The 22,119-nt window shown below is 42.7% G+C and overlaps 2 protein-coding genes across 2 annotated transcripts; one reads left to right on the forward strand and one right to left on the reverse strand.

Moving 5' to 3' along the window:
• Positions 1-217: 217 nt before the first annotated feature.
• On the forward strand, positions 218-16,000 carry pole (polymerase (DNA directed), epsilon). The gene is made up of 47 exons (XM_085786903.1): positions 218-483; positions 606-741; positions 843-923; positions 1,042-1,086; positions 1,173-1,265; positions 1,363-1,517; positions 1,610-1,754; positions 1,869-1,949; positions 2,048-2,155; positions 2,250-2,360; positions 2,470-2,555; positions 2,657-2,776; positions 2,891-3,023; positions 3,128-3,241; positions 3,344-3,556; positions 3,652-3,759; positions 3,849-3,977; positions 4,062-4,164; positions 4,352-4,498; positions 4,614-4,759; positions 4,970-5,118; positions 5,222-5,314; positions 5,620-5,922; positions 6,048-6,243; positions 6,382-6,596; positions 7,110-7,212; positions 7,321-7,401; positions 7,508-7,630; positions 7,786-7,995; positions 8,092-8,448; positions 8,547-8,687; positions 8,871-9,024; positions 9,377-9,483; positions 9,582-9,758; positions 9,866-10,089; positions 10,253-10,473; positions 11,037-11,241; positions 11,370-11,543; positions 11,956-12,081; positions 12,711-12,843; positions 12,947-13,154; positions 13,255-13,386; positions 13,588-13,781; positions 13,937-14,137; positions 14,247-14,372; positions 15,417-15,506; positions 15,616-16,000. Exons 1-47 carry the CDS (start codon positions 413-415, stop codon positions 15,736-15,738), a joined length of 6,891 nt encoding a protein of 2,296 aa, XP_085643029.1. The 5' UTR covers positions 218-412; the 3' UTR covers positions 15,739-16,000.
• A 1,617-nt stretch (positions 16,001-17,617) lies between these two features.
• Positions 17,618-22,023, reverse strand: p2rx2 (purinergic receptor P2X, ligand-gated ion channel, 2). The gene is made up of 12 exons (XM_085786905.1): positions 21,770-22,023; positions 21,028-21,163; positions 20,853-20,924; positions 20,677-20,752; positions 20,490-20,586; positions 20,002-20,082; positions 19,691-19,844; positions 19,407-19,537; positions 19,206-19,296; positions 19,058-19,123; positions 18,892-18,969; positions 17,618-18,153 (listed from the first exon to the last, which is right to left on the reverse strand). The coding sequence occupies exons 1-12, from the start codon at positions 21,934-21,936 to the stop codon at positions 18,055-18,057; spliced, it is 1,248 nt and encodes a 415-aa protein (XP_085643031.1). The 5' UTR covers positions 21,937-22,023; the 3' UTR covers positions 17,618-18,054.
• Positions 22,024-22,119: the final 96 nt, after the last annotated feature.

The following is a 22,119-nucleotide window of genomic DNA, read 5'->3' on the forward strand; positions in this document are numbered from 1 at the left end:
GTGCAGGCAACAGTGTCTTAGAAGACATTCATCAAAAAAGAAAACAAAATCTTATCAACAGGAATAAAATAGTCAAATCGATTAAAAATGAAATAAATGAATGCTTTGTTTTCCACTTCTCTCCATATGAATGCAGCGTAGCATCTTCACGGATCGTGAGGAGCTCCCGAGTGATTCATCTGATCAATAAACGATCTTTGTTCTTCCGCCTCTCGACGCAAGACTCGCGGGAACTGCAGCAACGCGCCAAAATAAGAAAACACAGCCCGTGTCAGTGACAGTGACAGAGAAACGTAGGAGACAAATAACTTTAAAACGCGTTTGTAATGCAGCTGTGTTCACAGTTTTATAAAAACAGAGCGGGTGTTTGATTTATCTCGCCGTGTTGTGACTTCGTGTCGGGCGATAAAAGATGGTTTTGCAAAACAGTGGACGGTACTACAGAGCGGACCGAGGACAAGGTGGAGGAGATCAGGAAAACCAGTGAGTTACCGTATTTCATTCACTTTCTATAGACATGAGTCTCTGGAGTCTTGACATGGATATTATATTGCACATAATACTTGCTAAGCAGGCCAAAGATAAACGATGTGTGTTTGAACCAGGGACGATGGATCCTCGATGTCCGCTCTCAAGCGGCTGGAGCGCAGCCAGTTCACCGACGAGATGGACGCTCGCTTCGGCTTCGACAGGATGAAAGAGCCGGGGGAGAAGACGGGCTGGCTGATCAACATGCACCCTGTAGGTCCACACGGTGTGACAATAGGTCTGCTGGGAGTTCTTGTAAAGGAGCAGTGACACTAACTATGAACCATTTTTTGCTTTCTTATTATCATTTCTAGACGGAGATCCTGGATGAAGACAAGAGGATGATCAGTGCTGTGGACTTTTATTTCATTCAGGAGGATGGAAATAGGTTTAAGGTGTGTTAGAAGGGGGGAAAAAAACAAATCTGTGCCGGGGGCAATGGGAAACCAGCACACCTCTTATGCACTTTCCACTATGCGAACATACTCTCCCTAATATTTATTTTATCTGCAGGTGGCCCTTCCCTTCAAGCCATATCTTTACATAGCCACTAAAAAGGTGAGGCAGCACCTATCATTTGCTTCTCATGCCATGTAAACATGTTCAAATCATGACCAAAGTACTGAAGGCAGCTGTGTTTGCAGAACTGTGAGAGAGAAGTCATCTCGTACCTGTCGAAGAAGTTCCAAGGAAAGGTGGCGAAGCTTGAAAATCTCCCAAAAGAGGACTTGGACCTGGTGAGAGTTTAGTTTTTGTTGTCCTTTTGACAGTGTTTAGATTTCAGTATTGGATGGTAATGACTGTCGGTGATGCTGATACTTCTGCTCTCTTCAGCCAAACCATTTAGTTGGACTGAAAAGAAGCTACATCAAGCTGTCATTCAACACCGTGGACGACCTCATCAAAGTAAAGCGTGAGATCGCCCCAGCGGTACACAAGAACAGAGAGAGAGAGCAGTCCAATGACGCCTACACTTCAATGTTATCAAGGTAACAGCAAACCACCAGTCACATTACCTTTTTTAAAAAATATATATAAGTTATTTCTGCTCCCGTTTTGCTCACCTATGCTGGCTTTTTAGTGCCTTATCTGGTGGCAACGTGACCTCTACGGATGAAGAAGTGATGTCAAAGAGTATTTCAGACCAGTTGGACAACATAGTGGACATGAGAGAGTATGACGTGCCCTATCATGTGCGAGTGTCCATCGACCTGAAAATCCATGTGGTAAAGACTTGTTTCAATCGCTTCTGTGTTTCAGTTTCAATCGCTTCGGTGTTTCAGTAATCCTCTCTGTTACATGTGTTCACCTTTCTAATGTTTACTGTCTTTATATCTCAGGCTCACTGGTACAATGTTCGATACCGAGGCAGCGCTTACCCTCCAGAGATCATACGGAGAGATGATCTTGTGGAGCGACCGGTATGAGGATTTTGTTCTTTAGCCATCATGTTGTCAGTGTTTTATGGGAATGGGCCGAGGTGAAACTTTCAAGATGACTCTGGTTCGTGTTGTTTCAGGACCCTGTTGTTTTGGCTTTTGACATCGAGACCACCAAACTTCCACTGAAGTTCCCAGACGCAGAGACAGACCAGATAATGATGATCTCCTACATGATAGACGGACAGGTAAGTTTTATTTACTTTACAACCTTGTGTTCTTTACTTTCTATTACACAGTACATGTGAGTTTTATTCATGTCTCCAACCTTACTTTTTAAAGGGGTTTCTAATCACAAACAGAGAGATTGTCTCTGAGAACATCGAGGACTTTGAGTTCACTCCCAAACCTGAGTATGAAGGGCCTTTTACAGTGTTCAATGAGGATGATGAGGTGTGTAGCTGCATGGTTTTACCTGTACTACATTGTAGATAGTTCATTCTTATGATGCTGTGTTTTTGCATCAGTGCAATAACATGTGTTAATGTGACTGTGGCTGCAGGCGGCACTCATTCAGAGATTCTTTGACCACGTTCAAGAAACCAAACCCAACATCTTCGTAACGTACAACGGAGACTTCTTTGATTGGTGAGCTGTTGTTTTGCTGTCTCTATAAAACAATTTCATGTATTACACATGCAGTATACTGTAGTGTTTACCTTCCACCCCTTCTCCTTCGTTCTCTCAAGGCCTTTTGTTGAGACTCGAGCCGCACTCCATGGACTGAACATGCACAGGGAGATTGGTTTCCAGAAGGATAACCAGGGCGAGTACAAGGCCAGTCAGGCCATCCACATGGACTGTTTAAGGTCTGCACATCTCTGATACTGTTACGATTACATCATTGTGGTTAACATAAGCTTGCATTTATGGTGATAATTTAAGGTTATTTCATTTCAATCAACCTGTTTCTCTTGTGGCAGGTGGGTAAAGAGAGACAGCTACCTGCCGGTGGGAAGTCATAACCTGAAGGCAGCAGCGAAGGCTAAATTGAGCTACGACCCAGTGGAGCTGGACCCGGAGGAGATGTGTCGCATGGCAACAGAGGAGCCACAGGTACAGAAATAGACTTCAGTTTTTACAGCTTGGTAAATAATGATGTTTTAAATGGCAGCAACTACGATTTAATTGATGTTTTGTTTTCTCTCCCTTTCTGTCAGACTTTAGCAACCTACTCTGTGTCAGACGCTGTGGCCACATATTACCTGTATATGAAGTATGTCCATCCCTTCATCTTCGCCCTGTGTACCATCATCCCAATGGAGCCCGATGAGGTTTGTTTATTGATGGTGTTGTAATAAACAACTCAAAAATAACATGGATTTTTAGTTATTCATTCATTTTTTTCTCTCCATTTGTTTTCCATCTGTTACCAGGTGTTGCGTAAAGGTTCGGGGACTCTGTGTGAGGCCTTGCTCATGGTGCAGGCCTTCCACGCCAACATCATCTTCCCCAACAAGCAGGAGCAGGTCTTCAACAAACTGACGGGCGACGGCCACGTCATGGACTCCGAGACCTACGTGGGAGGTCACGTGGAAGCGCTGGAGTCTGGAGTGTTTCGCAGTGACATCCCCTGCCGTTTCAAAATGGTACAGGCAGTCACAGTTGGACTTTACGCTCACTCCATGCTTTCTGACTTTTGTTGATGCTTTTAACGCGACCGTTCTGTCTGATCTGTTGACAGAACCCGGCTGCATTCGACTTTCTGCTGCAAAGAGTGGAGAGGACGATGCGTCACGCCATTGAGGAGGAAGAGAATATCCCCTTGGAGCAAGTCACAAACTTTAATGAGGTTTGATTTTTGTCGTTCAGTTTTGTGTATTTGAAAACTGTTCTCAGACGGTATTCTTGAATACTGAAATGTGCCTGGTTTTACCTCAGGTCTGCGATGAGATAAAGGATAAGTTGACTTCTCTAAAGGAGGTTCCAAACAGGATCGAATGCCCCCTCATCTACCATCTGGACGTTGGGGCCATGTACCCCAACATCATTCTCACCAACCGCCTGCAGGTAAAAAGGGCAAAAAACAAAACAACAACACATGAATATGAACAAAAGCATAAAACTCAAAACTTTTTTGTTTTGTTTTTACAGCCGTCTGCCATGGTCGATGAAGCAACTTGTGCTGCCTGTGACTTTAACAAGCCCGGAGCCACCTGCCAGAGGAGGATGGCCTGGCAGTGGAGAGGGGAAATCAGTAAGTCACTGTGTTTATAATGTGTTGTTGCTGTGGATATGATAATACAGGAAGCTGAGGAACGTAGATGGACGCATCCAAAAAGACTCAAAGCTGTAACTGTGAAAAAAGTAGCTGTAATGCCATGTATTAACAATTATCGAGCTTTATAATATGTTGTCAAGTAAGCTGTTGCCTCTGTCTGCAGTGCCGGCCAGTCGTAGTGAGTTTCATCGCATCCAGCAGCAACTTGAGTCCGAGAAGTTCCCACCATTTTTCCCCAACGGTCCACCCCGGGCCTTCCACACCCTGAACAGAGAGGAGCAGGCCAAACATGAGAAGAAACGTTTGGCAGGTATATTATCATTTCCAGCCTCCTTTTTTTGTTTTCTGTTGTTTCGTTAAGCCAGCCTGGCTTCTTCTGGGTTTCGGCTTTGATTACAAGCGTTTAAATGTGTTCCACATCCCAGACTACTGTAAGAAAGCCTACAAGAAGACACACGTCACCAGGCTGGAGGAGCGGGTCACCACCATCTGTCAGAGAGAAAACTCCTTCTACGTCGACACTGTGAGGGCTTTCAGAGATCGCCGTTACGAATTCAAAGGACTTCACAAGGTACATATTGGCATCAATAGCAATTAAACAAAATCAAAATCATCCCTACACAAGTTGCATAATTTTGAACCTATAACCTTAAAATGTGATTTGAATATTCAGCCATTAAATACACAAATTCATCCATTTTTAAATGCACAATTCACTTATTATATATTCACTCTTGTTTTGCCTGTTAAATGAAATAATTTTACTGCTTCTTTGATTCAGGTGTGGAAGAAGAAACTGTCCTCAGCTCAGGACAATGGAGACGCAGCTGAAGTGAAACGCTGCAAGAACATGGAGATTCTGTACGAGTCTCTTCAGCTGGCTCACAAGTGTATTCTCAACTCTTTCTACGGCTACGTCATGAGAAAAGGGTAAGAGTCGACTGCTAGATAAAGATAATTGTATAAAATGGTTCAGTCCTGTTTTGATGCTGTGGTCCTGATGTTGCCTGTCCTGTCGTTGTGTTTCCATCAGGGCGCGCTGGTACTCCATGGAGATGGCTGGCATTGTGTGCTACACTGGAGCCAACATCATCACTCAGGCCAGAGAGCTGATCGAACAAATAGGGTGAGTGTTATGCTGATTGTTATTTTCTCGGTCAGGGAGAAGGCAGCTAAGAGTGTATGGTCAGAACAAGAGGAATCGGAGCGGATCCATTGATTTGTTCAGCAGATGCCAACATTTAGGCATGAATGCAACATGGTTTTTATTTCTCATTTTCATATTTTGCCCATTGAAATGCACTTGTACTTGTACACCCCTTACTCATTCACTTTATCCAAGTTGCTGCAGAGAAGAAAGGCATCTGTAAAATTCCTAATATAAACTTAAAAATGCTTCAGTATTTTCATCGCTGCTTCTCTGTGATGCAGGAGGCCCCTTGAGTTGGACACTGATGGTATCTGGTGCGTCCTCCCCAACACCTTTCCTGAGAACTTTGTGGTGAAGACGAGCAACGAGAAGAAGCCTAAGGTGACCATCTCCTACCCGGGGGCCATGCTGAACATCATGGTGAAGGAGGGATTCACCAACGATCAGTACCACGAGCTGGTAGATCCCGCGTCCCTCACTTACACCACCAGGGCCGAGAACAGCATCTTCTTCGAGGTGGACGGCCCGTACCTGGCGATGATCCTCCCTGCGTCTAAAGAGGAAGGAAAGAAACTGAAGAAAAGGTGTGTCACATGTGGAACTCTTAGTGTATACGAACCATATAGTGGATGATGTGTACCAGAGATTTTGGGGGATCAGCTCCTGGTTATAATCATGTTAAGCTGTAGAGTGATCTGTCTTGTTTTAGGTACGCTGTGTTTAATGAAGATGGCTCTCTTGCTGAGCTGAAGGGTTTTGAAGTGAAGAGAAGAGGAGAGCTCCAGCTGATTAAGATTTTTCAGTCTTCAGTGTTTGAGGCTTTCCTCAAAGGTACCACACTGGAGGAGGTCTACGCTTCTGTGGCCAAAGTGGCCGACTACTGGCTGGATGTTCTCTACAGCAAGGTAAAAAATTAAATAAAATACTAACATGATCCTTTCAAATGTGTTTTGAGTAAAGTGGATTAACCAGCCATTTATCAAATACAATGATTTTTAAAAAAAGGTCAGGTGCTCTCAAAGCTCCTCTCACTTGTTTTCCAGGCTGCCAACATGCCGGACGCTGAGCTGTTCGAGCTGATCTCAGAAAACCGCTCCATGTCCAGGAAGCTGGAGGACTACGGAGAGCAGAAGTCCACCTCTATCAGCACTGCCAAAAGACTTGCTGAGTTCCTTGGCGACCAGATGGTAAAAGATGCTGGTCTGAGCTGTCGCTACGTCATCTCCAGAAAACCAGAGGGATCACCTGTCACAGAGAGGTGAAAGAAACAAAAACTTCCATATGCTCTAATGTTTAAGGCACCTGCTGTGTCATAGACAGCAGAGTGGGGATCTCTCTTCCTCAGCAGAAGTATTATAGCTAGAATTATATAGTTAATTCAATATTCAATTAGTTAAGAACAAAAACAGATGCATGGATAAGTAGCTGTAAAAAAGTAGACAAACATCTACTATGTTTAAATGAAACATAGAACAAACTAAATCAAAGGTTCTAAATATAAACCAATATAAATCGTATCTAATAGAGTGATTTAATTATAAAAGGTGACAAAAATTGACAAAAAGAGTTTTCTTTTACAGAGTTGCTCCATGAACAGAACAACAAACATGTTGAACATAGATTTTCTGGTGTTGGCAGCACTGAATGAAATTATGTTAACATTGCTGCTTTCCCAGTGTTTATGGTTTTCTTGAGAACAAGCACTTTGTTATATGTCCAGAAGTAAAAGCCTTTAGTTTGACACTGACCATTTGAAGTTTCTCTCTCTCAGAGCCATTCCTCTGGCCATTTTCCAGGCCGAGCCCAGTGTCAAGAAACATTTCCTTCGTAAGTGGTTGAAGATGCCCAGCCTGCATGACTTGGACATCCGCTCTGTGAGTTTTTAAATAAGAATTATGCACTCGGATACAAGGCTTTGGTTTCCTAAGTGCATTCGCTCATGTGATCCATCTGACTACAATTTCCACTGTGGGCGTTTCTAGATACTTGACTGGAGTTATTACATAGAGCGGCTGGGTAGTGCCATCCAGAAAATCATCACCATCCCTGCAGCTCTGCAACAGGTAACAAAAACCACAAAATTTTTTTAAAAAGTGCGTTTCGTGTGTATCAGTATATCTAGAACACGTGAAAGTACGTAAATGTTTTTTTGGTCTGTTTCATTATTAGGTGAAGAACCCAGTACCCAGAGTGAGGCATCCTGACTGGCTTCACAAGAAACTCCTGGAGAAAAATGACATTTACAAGCAGAAGAAGATCAGTGAGCTGTTCACCAGTGAGGGCAAGAGACAGGTGTGTTCACTTGTTTCCTCTGCTCCCATCTGTTGGTTTATTGTGTGGTTAAGAGATTTCTTGAACATATTCTGTGGTACATGCTGACCAGCTCTTTATCTCACTCTGATGTCCAGTTGCACACTTTGCTAAAATGTCTCCTTCTTCTCTCTCAGGTGGCCCATCAGCCTCTGGAAGCGGGCCAAGCTGCGGACATGGAGGACTTTGGGGTGGCACCCAGACCTCTGCAGCCGGCCATCCTCATCAGCACCAAGCGGAAGCGGGCTTCTCAGGGTGAGGACAGCCAGGTGGAGTCTCAGGATGTGGAGCTCACTCAGTCCTGGAGGGAGATCCTGGGACCCCCTCCCCCCAAGGGAACGACACGGGTAGGGAAGCAGGAGAACCAACAGAGTCCTGCCTGTTGTGGCAGTGAAGTGTCTCCAAGTAAATCCTTGTTTTAACCACCGTGTGTGTGTGTACAGGAGGAGCGTCTGGTGTGGTTGCGCTACCATAAGAAAAAGTGGGAGCTGCAGCTGAGGCAGAGGAAGGAGAGGAAGAAGAGGAGGCGGATGCTGGACGGCGAAGCTCAGCCCGTAGGAGGAGGAGTGATCAGAGGCGGCCCCACCACCGGCCTGGGAAGCTTCCTCCGCAGAACGGCACGCAGCATCCTGGACATGCCGTGGCAGATCGTGCAGATTGCGGAGACCAGTCACCCTGGTCTGTACAAGCTGTGGGCTGTGATCGGAAACGACCTGCACTGCATGAAGCTCAACATCCCCCGTGTCTTCTACGTCAATCAGAAAGTCCCAAAACAAGAGGAGGGAGCCACATACAAAAAGGCACGCAATATTAAAAAAGTCACTGTAAATAGTTTGAAAGCATGTGACGTCATAATAACTTAACAATGTAAATTTAAATATTAAATCACTGGTTTCAGGTGAACCGTATGCTGCCTCGCTCCAACATCGTGTACTATCTCTACGAGTACTGTGTACCAGAGGACATGTACCAGGAGCACATCAACGAGATCAACGCAGACCTCTCTGCACCAGACATCGAAGGAGTCTATGAAACACAGGTATCGTGTATACACACACCTCCAAATGCATTTATAGGTTTATCTAATAGTGCATAGATGTTTGATGACATACTAAACCAGCTCCACGTTATCAGCTTTTCGGTATCGGTCCACCGCAGCGTGCCATTTGTAAACGGATAACGCAGCGTTAATGTGATCTCCTCCTTACTCTCACTCCTTCAGGTCCCCCTGCTGTTTCGTGCCCTGGTGCAGCTCGGGTGTATGTGTATGGTCAATAAACATGTTGTGAGGGATCTGGCCGGCAGGGAGGCCGACACGTTCGACCTGGAGCATCTAGAGATGAGGTCTCTGGCCCAGTTCAGCTACCTGGAGCCTGGTAAGACCTGTCTCACGCAACGGTTATTTGAAATGAATGTCAAAATAGATTGTGTAGAGTTTTTTTGTTTTGTTATTTTCAATTTTCTTTCCTTCTTATCTAATGTTAAGGATGGTCACATTTTATATCTCCAGTGTTATTCTGTGTACTTCAATGTTTTTGGGATGCTACAGTTTAAAGCTAGCCCATCTAGAAATGATCATGTGAAAACCTTCATGTTTATGGAAACTTAAATCAAAGTGGAACAGTGGATTCTTACATAATTGGTTTTTGGGATTCACTGGGCAGGAGGACCCATGGATTTTGTTTTATAAAGTTTAGTCTGACTGTGTCACATTTGCCTTCCTCTCAGGGAGTGTTCGCCACATGTATTTGTATCACCACAGCCAAGGTCACAAGGCTCTGTTTGGCCTCTTCATCCCCTCTCAGCGTAAAGCCAGCATCTTTGTCCTGGACACAGTAAGAATAATACAACTCTTTATTTCCTCCACTGCAGTTTTGTTGTTTGCTGAGAATAACTTTCATGGTCTCTCATTAAATTATCTTTTTTCTTCTAGGTTCGAAGCAACCAGATGCCCAACCTGGGTAACCTTTACACGGCTGAACGCACTGCGCTCCTGGAGAAGACGACAGAGGAGCTTCTTCCTCCAGAGAAACACAACTTTGAAGTCCGAGCTGAAAACGACGCAAAGGCCATCTACCGCGCTCTGCAGCGCATACTGCTGAACTACAAGGTTAGATATACTGTTCCACTTTAATCCTTAGTTGTCCTGTAGTGCATTACATTACACACAGACTGCTTATGTTCATGTGAGTAAACGGCGTCTGTTGCTGTTACCAGGAGGAGCGTCGTGGACCCACCCTCATCGCCGTGCAGTCGAACTGGGAGCTGCGGCGCTTGGCAGCAGGGATGCCCGTGCTTGAGGAGTTCCCGGTTGTGCCAGTGCACGTGGTTGATGAGATCAGCTACAATGTGTTGGACTGGCAACGTCACGGTGCCCGACGTATGATCCGCCACTACCTCAATCTGGACAGCTGCCTGTCACAGGCCTTTGACATGGCCAGGTACAAACTACACAAGAAGCCTGTGATTCATCTTTTTATTTACTATTATAATGAGCTGCCAAGTCTCAGGTCGGTCTAACATGCTGTCTTTGTAGCTGTCGTTTTTACCAAGGTTGATTAATTAACAGCTTTTTAAACCTCACATGATGTCTCCCACCTCCAGGTATTACCACTTACCTGTGGGGAACCTGCCTCAGGATGTGTCCATCTTTGGGTCAGACTTGTTCCTGGCGAGACATCTACGCAAACACAACCACCTGCTGTGGCTTTCACCCACGGCCAGACCTGACCTCGGAGGCAAAGAGGCTGACGACAGTCGTCTGGTCATGGAAAGCGACGACAGGAGCTCTGTGGAGATCAACGCTCAGGGATGCTACTCCACAGGTACATAAACACCAGGAATGCACATGTTGAAAAAGCCAAAGATTACACAGGGTATCCGCGGGGTCTTGAAAAGTATTAAAATTTTATAAAGTCTTAAATATTGAAGGTATTTTTTCTGAATTAGCCGTCCAAGAGTTTGAGTTGTAAAAAACATTGCGGAAGTGTGTGAATTTATTTGTTTTATTAAAAAACAAAGATGAACCGGTTCATGAAAAAGAAAAGAAGATTGCGCCACTCTCAATAAAACAAAAACAACAATGTTTTTTTTTTTTGATAAACTTTGCCTTTTGATTTATTATCCTAGCCTTTTTTGAATTCTGTTGTATCATAGTGGTCTAAAGTCTTTATTACAAAAACTAAAACTGTTAAGTTAAAAGTGTCACTGATATAAATGGTTACAGCTTGAAGCGGCGGTGAGGTGTCAAAAAATGTTGAGAAGGTCTTGAAAAAAGTCTTAAAAAGGTTTTAGAATTAACTTCAAGATTCTTGTATATACCCTGTTACAGGACGAGACATTTTGAGGTGTCTTTCTCTATGTTAATGGGCTATCCTCTTTCCTCCAGTGTGTTTGGAGCTGGACCTGCAGAGCCTGGCGGTGAACACCATCCTCCAATCACAGCATGTTAATGACATGGAGGGCGGAGCCAGTCTGGGCGTCAGTTTTGATGTGATCCAGCAGGCCTCGCTGGAGGACATGATGTCAGGAAATCAGGGAGCAAGCGCTCTGGCTAGCTACGATGAGACTGCTCTCTGCTCCAACACCTTCAGGTGTGTGAACATCTGTTGTGCATGGTTATTTAAACCCACGTTTACACAGTGGAGAAAAAAAAAGACAGAGCCAATTTCTTGCATGCTATGTTCCTCATCACATGGTTTCCTCTGTGGTGTACGAGCAGGATCTTGAAGAGCATGGTGGTCGGATGGGTGAGGGAGATTACGCAGTACCACAACGTGTACGCAGACAACCAGGTGATGCACTTCTACCGCTGGCTGCGCTCCCCGAGCTCTCTGCTCTACGACCCTGCACTGCACCGCACCCTGCACAACATGATGAAGAAGGTGTTTCTACAGTGAGTGCCACACTACTGCAACTATCCATCAGTTATTTGGTCACATAGTTAGTCTTTGAATGGTGAAATCTCGCTCTTGTCTTATGAGATGGCATCAGTTCCTGTGCCGATATATCAGTGGGTTATCAGACTCTCAAAGGACATTTTTCACCAGTAGAGGCAACACTGGTATTTGCTAGTTTGTTTTTTAATAATAATTTTAAGTTAGTTCCGGTCCCATCATTTGGTAACATAGTACAGATCAGTTGGAAGCCAAAGCACTCATCACAGTGCTTTAATAAAATTAGTTGTTGTTGTCTTACTGTCTAGTTTGCTTTCATCTTTTTTTCTTGTTCTCCCCTGCTCTATGTTAAATGCAGAACTCATGTGGTGTCCTCTACCTCCATTCACCACCCTCACACTTTGCTTTCAGGTTGGTTGCAGAGTTCAAACGCCTTGGCTCAACCGTTGTGTATGGAAACTTCAACAGGATCATCCTGTGCACTAAAAAACGGAGGACAGATGATGCAATTGGCTACGTGGAATACATCACCAACAGGTCCGACATTTAACCTCCCCAGTCCGTATTGTATACGTAGAGATTTTATCCTTTACATTTAATCTCTGTATTTATTAATTAAATACCCTCTAGTACTTGACATAATTGCATATTTATGTAGATACATTATGTTATATTACAACTACTAGGCTATACATTAGCAGACCGCTCGCTCAATAAAAATCATCCACTACACCACTTCAATGTTTTCTGGAGATTGTGTTGTGGTTTCTATTAAGCAAGCATAAAAAGCTGAGCTGCCTATTGAAATAACAAGAGAAAAACTAATTAGTGAATTAGGCCAATGCACTATATGCAGTACAATCAATACTAAGTGAAATCAGATGTGTCTCTGTATTGCTTTATTGTTATTGCCAGCTCCCAGTGTTTTTCGACTTTACAGCAGCATTTCTTAACCAGGTCGAACAAACAACAAATACAGTCAGTCAATATTACAGATAATCACATCTGAGCATTTCCTCTTGAAAGCCTTCTCCTAAATAGCATATTATTAAGATCAAGGCACTTTATCTGTATGAGATTTTTTGTTGTTTTGTTGCAGTCTGTCTATCATATTCTGAGTCAATCCAACATCTGACAAATCCCCTCCCTAACTCTTCCTCTTCAAGCATCCACTCCAGAGAAATCTTCCACTCTTTGTCCTTGTCCTTCTCCCGATGCTGGGAGTTCCTGCTGTGGATGGATCCCGCCAACTACGGTGGTGTGAAGGGCAAACTGCCCTCCAGCCTCTTGTATGGAGAGGTACATCACACACACTGAAACTTAGTTTACTTGTTTTAATTTAAGTATATCAGAATATCTCTGAATACAGAGCTCACCCCCCTTTATCCGCTGCCATTTTTAGGACGGAGCCAAACAGGAGAAAAACCAACAAGGTGATGGTGATGAGGGTGGCAGCGACGATGAAGATGAGGAGGAAGCTGGTGTGGAGGAAGAGGATGCTGATGTGCCGGCGGATGAGGTGGAGGAGCTGATTGAGAGCAGCTGGAACATCATGCAGTATCTGCCCCAAACAGCCTCCTGTCAGAAATACTTCCTCATGATCGTCTCAGGTAAAAAAAATAATACTAATCTACACAAAACAGCCTCTCTTTTTTTTCTTCACCTGTCTCTGTGTCGACACTTAACACACGCACGTCTCTTCCACCCCAGCGTACATCGCAGCAGTGTACCACAGCATGAAAGAGGAGCTGAGGCGTAACGCTCCCGGAGCCACACCGGTCAAGAGACGTGGAGGCAGCCAGGCTTCCCAGCAGGCAGTGGGAGACTTGAGTGCTCTTCCTGGTACGGTGCCGTTTGGGGAGCTGCTTCAGTTACTAAAGACTTAACCTCTGTCTCTAAGGAACGTCACATTACACACATTAGAGTCACGACAGACTACGGACTAGTGTCTGTTACACTTAAGTCACTGAGGGGAAGTTTTTAATCATATTTAGATAGATCTCCTCTCACATGTGTTTTTTTCTTTTCAACTCTCTGCCGCAGGAATGATCTCCTTCTCCCAGGAGTACGTGTCAAGTGAGCTGACGCAGAACTTTTTCACCATCACTCAAAAGATCCAGAAGAAGGTGACGGGTACGAGGAGTGTGACCCAGCCCTCGGAGATGTTTCCTGTCCTGCCTGGATCCCACCTGCCACTCAACAACCCAGCACTGGAGTTTATTAAATATGTTTGCCAGGTATATACACTCAAATACCACATCACTGATGGGACAAGCCGAGGTCCGGAGAGATGGACAAACAGATTTTGGATGTAGACATGATTTCTCCTGTTGTAAATTTAGCAGGATTTCAAACTGATGAGAGTTTCTTACTGTCTCTTCCCCCCCCTCAGGTCCTCTCACTGGATGCCAACATCGTGAACCAGGTGAACAAGCTGAAGAGAGACCTCCTGCGTCTCGTGGACGTTGGTGAGTTTGCAGAGGACGCCCAGTTCCGTGACCCCTGTAACTCCTACATCCTGCCAGAAGTCATCTGCCACCAGTGTAATTTCTGTCGTGACCTCGACCTCTGCAAGGACCCGTCTGTCGCACAGGTACGAGCAGAAAAGAGAAGGAGCAACTGATAATGACACTGATCTCCCTCCTGTTTGAAGCTGCTTTATTTAACTGTCAGATTGTTAAACTGAGGTTTCCTCTTCTCAGGACGGGTCTGTCCTGCCTCAGTGGTTCTGCTCCAACTGTCAGGCCCAGTACGAGACTGAGTCTATCGAGATGGCCCTGGTAGAAGCTCTGAAGAAGAAACTGATGAGCTTCACGCTGCAGGACCTGGTGAGTCAAAAAAAACCATTGTCATACTTATCCTGGCGGTTCATACATACAGCGTTAACTGTAATGTTCCTGGTTCTCTTCCCATTATCTTAAAAAAAAAAAAGAAAAATAACTCAAACAGTGTTATATACGAAGCAGTATTAGGGCCAGCCAAAAAAAAAAAGTCAAGCAAAAAGAAAAAAATATGTAGGAGTATTAGGGCCAGGCAAAAAAAGAAATCAGGCACAAGAAAGAAAAAAAACAGGCAAAAATAATAATAAATCCGCTACAAGAAAGATTTTTATTTTCCCCGATGGATTTTATTTTTTTTTTTTGCCAGATTTTTTTGGGGGGTTTTAAAGTATATATTTTTTTGGTGTTTTGCCTTTTATTTTATTTATTTTTTTTAGTATATTTTTTGGCTTTTCATGCCTTTATTAGATAGGACAGTTCAGAGTGTGACAGGATAGGGAGGCAGAGGGGGGGGCGGGGATGACACACAGGATAGGGCCGTCCGACGCTGGACTCGAACCGGGGCCACCTGCAGTGAGGACTATAACCTCTACACATGGGGCGGGTGCTCTACCAGCTGAGCTAAACACCGCCCCGTTTTGCCTTTTATTTGATAGTATACAGTAGAGATAGACAGGAAAGGAGGAGACAGAGAGAGGGGGAATGACATGCAGGAAAGGTCTGCCCGACGCGGGACTCGAACCGGGGCCGCCTGCGGTGAGGACTGCAGCCTCTACATGGGGCGGCCGCTCTACTCACTGCGCCACGCGCCGCCCCTTTTTGGGGTGTTTTTGCAAGATTTTTTTTTTTATGTTTTCTTTTTTTATATATTTATCTCCTCTGCTGAAAAGGGTAAGACAGAAAAGTAAACTAAAAGTTCCAGGAGAAAAAGCACCTCAAGATTTCACTGGTACCATCAGTGTCAAAGAAACATACTCTAACTATATAATGCAAAGCCATTTGTCTAAGCGATACCGGTAAATGTAGCAGAACATTGTGAGGAAACTGCATAATTTTCACACATTTTCCCCCTTAAACTCGTGTGTTTTTTAGGTGTGTACCAAATGTAAAGGAGTCAAGGAAGCAAACATGCCCGTCTACTGTGTATGTGCTGGAGATTTTGACCTCACCTTCTCAGCCAAGGTTTCTACTTTTAAATTATTTACATCATTCAGAGTAGTGATGAAATCATGATGGTTCCTGTTTGACTGTGTTCTCACAGCTGTTGTTTTGCTTTTCCTTGTATTTACAGAGCTTCTCCGAGCAGGTCACGGTGTTTCGAAACATAGCGTCCCACTACAGCATGAGCTTCCTGGAGGAGACTATTGACTGGCTGCTTGCAATGAGCCCACAGATCAGCCAGAGCCCTCACTAATGTGACTTCCACAAAGGTCTGACGCTCCCTCGGCTGCATCTGTTTTCAACTATTAATTCTGTTCGGCCTGAAAAACACTCAGCACTCAAACGTCCCCGACAGATGCACTCAATGATGTATGATCCAGTGCTGTTTGATGTGCTGGAGCAGGTTGGATAAGAAATGTGTGAACTGTAAATATATTTCAATCTCTCATATTAATATTTTGTATTGATTACAACTTTTGACTGTCAATAAAAGCTTTTCAAGTGTTTTAACTGTGCGCCTGTTTGTTATGACTGTCAGTCATTTGAGTCGGACTCTACCACAAAGGAAACAGCAGAAACATCCTGATTTCCACTCACTCTTGGGACCCTCATTAATCAGAAGTCACTAATTGTCTGAGCTTCCTCTTCATGGATGCTAATGTGTCTGTGGCTTGTGCACAGCTTGTGACCTGAAATGTCTTCATTTCCTAATCTGATCTGAAATGTGCAATAAACGGGTGAGACGTATCGGAAGCTGCGTATTTCCATGATGTTACTGTCTAGTTTTTCTCTGGTGTGGCAAAGAAGAAGATTTTATTTCTTTTAGTGATTTCAATTTTTCTTTGAGGATTTATTTCATTTTCTTATTTTTTTTATTTATTTGTTTAAGGAGGACAGTGCACATTAATGAACATTTAATAAATGTAAAGGTGCCAGTGTTACCCAAAGGTTAATTTCAGACTGTGTTAAAAGCCATTAAAATGAACAAATAAAGACATAGGGAACATGATTCATAAAAGCAGGAAAAAACACAAGAAACACAAAGATCAGCACAAAAATTGGAACGTATCCAAACAGAAACCAACAGACAATAAAACTACAAAATGGGACAGACAATTAACATGACACTACTATAAAAAACAAAAAACGAAGTATAGTGCAATTAAATAAATTTAGGTGAGATGGACTGTTTACGATGGATAAAATGGATGGAGATGCAGCAATGCAAAGACTAGAACAGGGTTTCTTGATGGAGTTGTGCTAGGATGGGTTGAGAACACAACAAAGCCAAACAACGAAACCAAATATAATACAGTGTAAAGCGGGTCTAGGTCTTCATCAGTTGAGAGTTTCTTTCATGGAGATAATATGAACAAATCTGGCATGTCGGATACATTTTTTGCCTGGATCACAATGATCTTAACTCATCCACCTCCATCTCTTTAACCTTATTGCCCCATAAATGACTCACTTTGTCTGCTGATGGGCTTCTCCCAGACAAGTAATCACATTTCAGACTCTGAACTGAGGCACAATTAGATTGGCTCCTCCGACCTTTCCCATTGACACATACTGTACATGTCAGTTGACAAATGAATGCCTATTTGTGGGACAATGACGAAATCCTTTACATTTTCTCTTGTTAGCCTCTCAATGTATCATACAAGAAAGATTTTATGAGCTAAATGGTGGAGTAAATGAAATAATACATAAAAACAACCCTTTTAAGATATAACAACCTATAACATTTTAGCTATACATGTCATAAGCACAATTCCCAAAATGACATGTGGCTGTCCTTTGTGCTCCTTCATCCATCATAACAAATATTGATCCTTTAGAACTTAGTCTTAAGTTGTTGTTTTTCACCGCTGACATTTCTGTTGCTCTCAGGCGTTTGGATGGATTCACACTTCCCCACAATCTTGTTAGAGAAAACCATCTTATGGGAAATGCCAGTGTTATTTGATTACTGCTCATTGCTCCTCTCCTCGCGGTTTCCTCCTGTGTCTTCTCATTATTCTGAACGCGTCAGGTTGAAAAGAGGAGGAACTGAATCAGTCGGTGTGAGTCAGTGTTGCACAATCTGCTGTATTTTTTAGTGTCATGCTGCTGTAATAACACTTACTTCTGAGTTTGCAGATGACTTTTATTATTGAACTGAATGTCTTTAATACATTGTCAAAATGTGTACTGTTTGTGAATCTCATGGCTGTGTACTCAAATATTTATCTGGTATGAAATACTATACTGTTTCCATATTGTTGCGATAAACACATCGTCTAAGTGTCGTCTGAGAAACAGGCAGAGTTTCATCAAGGTTTGAGATGATAAATGTCCACTGCACAGGCAGAAAACAGGCCGATCATGTCACTGTGGTGCTCTATCAGTATGTTCCCATTGACACCCACAAAGTCAGTGGTGGTCCATCCCTGAGGTTTTTGCAGACAACCGAGAAACCAATCAGAGTTGTTGTCAATGCCATAGTCAGCTGACTCTGGGTGAATCCACACACACACACACACACACACACACTTGGCCAGCGAGGACTGAGGCAGCTGTGATGACATCACAGTGGTACACCGTCTGACAGGTCTGAGTGGTTTGAGCCGTAGCTGCTGATGTAGCTGAGCTCTGTGGGGATGGGCACTGTGGGCTCCTTTGCAATCTGTGTAGGACACAAAATCCTGCATTTAGAAATGATGTTGTTCACCAAAGAAGTCATTCAAGTAGATATAAATAACTCTTCTCATTTGCTTTTTCCTTTAATACATTTAAACCACAGTTTAAGAAAAGTTTCTATGGTGGGGATTAAGACATATAAAGAGATACAGAGCAATGCTTTGATAAATGGGTTATGGGCAAATAAAGAGCTAATAGTAATAAGACAAATCTTAAAATAATAGAGTAAAACAAAAATCTAATAGTTGAGAAGACTTTTGTTATTAGTGCATAATAATTCAATAACCACTTGTGCTGATAATGGTATTATTTATCTTTTCAGAGAGAAAATAAATACTGATATGGCAATAATGAAATAATGAATACAGTAATAACAAGAGTAACTTATACTGGAAAATGTCATGTAATTGTTAGTTTTGTTTGATTTTCTGCTGGCAGTCTGTGATTGGGTTATTCAGGTACTACATATTAATAAATAATTCATAATAAGTTAGATTTAATTTTAACTTTCATGGTTATTGTTAAACATTTTTGTCATAATGCAGCCAGATTGTGGAGATCTGTACGAATACTTAAAGGCAGATTGTTGAGAAGGTTTTAAAGTTGTCTCATTATCTATTCTTTGATAGATATAAAACCTTTAATGATCAGTATCTCAATATCTCTTGCATGAATACTGACGAAACCATGTTTTAAGATCTAATATATGATGTGTTTTGCTCACTTCATCAAACTTTCGGTCACTGTAGACTTCATTCTTGTCAATAAACGTCAGCATGATCCAGTCACAGATGATGGTACACTAGAGTGGGTGGCATGAGAAGAAGACATGAGATGTGGTTGTGGTGCAAAGAGCATTTAGCTGTCACTTGAAAATGTCAATTGCTCACAATCCCAACTGAAGTCATGGCAGTCACTGTGCTGATGATGGTTGGGATGGGGCTGAATCTGCCAGCCTGCAAAGAAATGACAGGCAAATTATATAATGTCACCATGATTAGCAGAAAGTAACCTGGAGTGATGCTCTGATGCACTTACATGTCCATGAACAATGACATCCAGACGGATGCCATAGGCCTTGATAAGTGTGCGGGACTCTACCCCGTCCTTACTGTAATATTTGGCGAATCTGGACAGATACACAGAAATCACAGGAGTTTAAGACTGACCACAAGCAAACCAAAGACCGCAGTTTGAAATACTGAGTGGAAAAGGTCAGTGTTTGGAGATGGAGCTCACCTGTAATAATATCCAGAGTCGGCCAGATCCTTTCGAAGGTCAAGACGACGGAAGGAATATGTGGGTTTACAATGTGAAGCATCTAGGTCCAAGTTACAGTTCCAGTTAATGAAAACCCCTATCACTCCTCCCTGAGAAAAAACAGCACACATCATTCAATGCTGGCTTGCAGGCCACTTTTAACACATCTGTGTCCCAACTTTAAAATGTCATGGACAGATTTAAAAAATGACATTGTTTAAAGACATCTTCATGCATTAAACCATTTTGTGAATCGTACTCACAGTCCTGCAGAGCTCAGTGAAATTCTCCTTGGCTTTGTCTGCGATGTAGCCCAGGCGAAAGTTTGGACAGTAGGGCTGTTTCTCCTCGTCATAATGACACCGACTGAGGTATTTCTGCATGTCACGCTTATTCGAGACATCTTTGATATTTCCCCTGCCAAAGATACAAAGAAAAATGTAATAATATTTACCTCCGAATCTCTCCTAAAAATGAAATAAGGGTTGACCGTGTGTGTGTGTGTGTGTGTGTGTGTGTGTGTGTGTGTGTGTGTGTGTGTGTGTGTGTGTGTGTGTGTGTGGAGGAACTTTACCTCAGCACTCTAAATTTGGGGAAGTGAATGGAGTTCCTAATGAACACCGTGAAGTTGATGGCCTCCACTAATGCTGGTTCACTGTTGAAAACGCCAGATAATACATACAGTGGTCAATTTAACCAACATTTCCTTCTCAAATTATAGATTTTCAGATATTTTGTAGTAGTACAAACGTGAAAAAAAAAAATCAGGAATTTACAAGCATGAAGCTAAGACTACAGAAAAACAAGAAAATAACTGAACATAATTTTGTGAAGCGAGAAAGTGTTTTTTTTTTCTGATTTCTGCTAGTCATCTGTGATCACTCCCTGTTCACTGTTATTGACACTTGAATTATTCTTCATATTGTTTGTGCATTAAGGTATTTATGGACTTCTCTTTATCCTTTAGGTCAATTAAGACCATAGACTGTTGGATGATCAGTTTATACCTGACTTAACCTTGACTTATCAAATTTGTAGTGGTGCCAGCCAAGTCTGCCTTACCGCACCACAGCGTACTCCTCAATTGGACACCAAGTTTGGATCTCACAGGTTTTGAAGGTGTAGTTATAGTATTGGACACATCTGCCCGTCCTTCTGCCTGTAAGGAGGTGTTCAAACAGACAAAAACTGAGGTATTTTCAAACCAGCCAGGCTTGAAGAAAGATTTGGTGAGAAATATAAACATTACCATGGCCATTAAAGTCGACCTCCCCCTGGACACAGTCAGAATCTGTTGTGCAGTTGGCGTTGGCAACTTTGAAATACTAATGTGAAATAAGACAGATGCTCAGTCATAGGAAAAGAAAGGTGTCACACTTATTCTTTTGTATTTTCCCATATTCTAGTTAATAGTTGACCTCTCACCTCAGCGCAGGTCCCGTGCCTCTGATCATACGTGACTTCTCGTCTCAATATCGTACTAATCACATCACCACCCTATGAGGAAAATGTCAACAAATATCCTCAGTGGTGTTTACTCCATCATTAAGATATAGGCCTACTGTAATGATGCTCACAGAGTTTATCTGGTGGGACTCACCTCTGAGGGTCGAGCGTACTCCGCAGTGTCCAGGATGTCATCTCCATGAACTGCTGTTCCTTTCATGAGAGTGTAAACAGAGCTCTCAGGACGGGTTTCACTCTGTTGGTATGCTTTCTGACTTATGAAGACATACCTTCAGGATGATAGAACAGACAGAAGCAATATCACATTTTGTGTTTGACGTCAATTTTTATTGGAGGTATCACATTACCCCTGGATCTGTTCAGCCCTCTTTGTTGAAACCAAGGAAAGAAAGGAAAGATGGCGCACTTCAAAATCATTTAGAAGACATCTAATCTAAGAAAAAATAAAAGCACTATGACAAAAAGATTATATATAAGGTCTTTACAATTATTTTATTGTTAAAACTGTTTGCCCAGATAAAAAAAAGCATGTTTTCTTCCTTGTTTTCTCCTTCTTGTCATCAGCTAATAATGCCTCCATCAATTATGCTGTTTATTTGTTTTGAGCTAATTGCAAATGGGAGGTATTTCCTCTCTACAAAGCCACAATTAATGGGTTTCAGAATTTAAAGTGACACTGCATTTCTCAGTCATAATACAGTCTTTTTCCACACAAAAACATTTTGTTTATATTTTCCTGTTATTCCACAACACAACAAACACACAACTGATGTGGAAATATAAGCAGATTGACATTAAGACTTTGAACTAGAGAACATATTGATAAGACATAGATCATACACTTTAGTGGATAAATACACAAACATGAAGCTTACCAGATGAAATAGGTGATCACAAGAAACTGAACACCTCTGTAAATGACTCCAAGAGTTCTGTTTTTAACCACCATCACCTTCGGTGTCTCATAGTCCCAGAAACCGATAAAATAATCCTTTATAAACTCACGCAGTCCCATGCTGAACTTGTAAAGTATTTCACACATTTTTCTAAGATGCTTCTGTGAAGTCCAATGTCTATCGGCTATACTTCTTCCTCTCTGTATCTATCTTTTTTCTCTCACTGTTTCTTTTTCTCACTCTCTGGTCCTGCTCAGCTCCAGTCCGCATCTCTCTCAAGCATCCCAGGCACTGGTGAGGGTGGGGGGAGATTTAGGGGGTGGGGTTTA

This window comes from Trachurus japonicus, chromosome 9, assembly GCF_045865225.1.
Source record: "Trachurus japonicus isolate A0001 chromosome 9, Traja_1.0".
In the NCBI taxonomy this organism is placed as follows: Eukaryota; Metazoa; Chordata; class Actinopteri; order Carangiformes; family Carangidae; genus Trachurus; species Trachurus japonicus.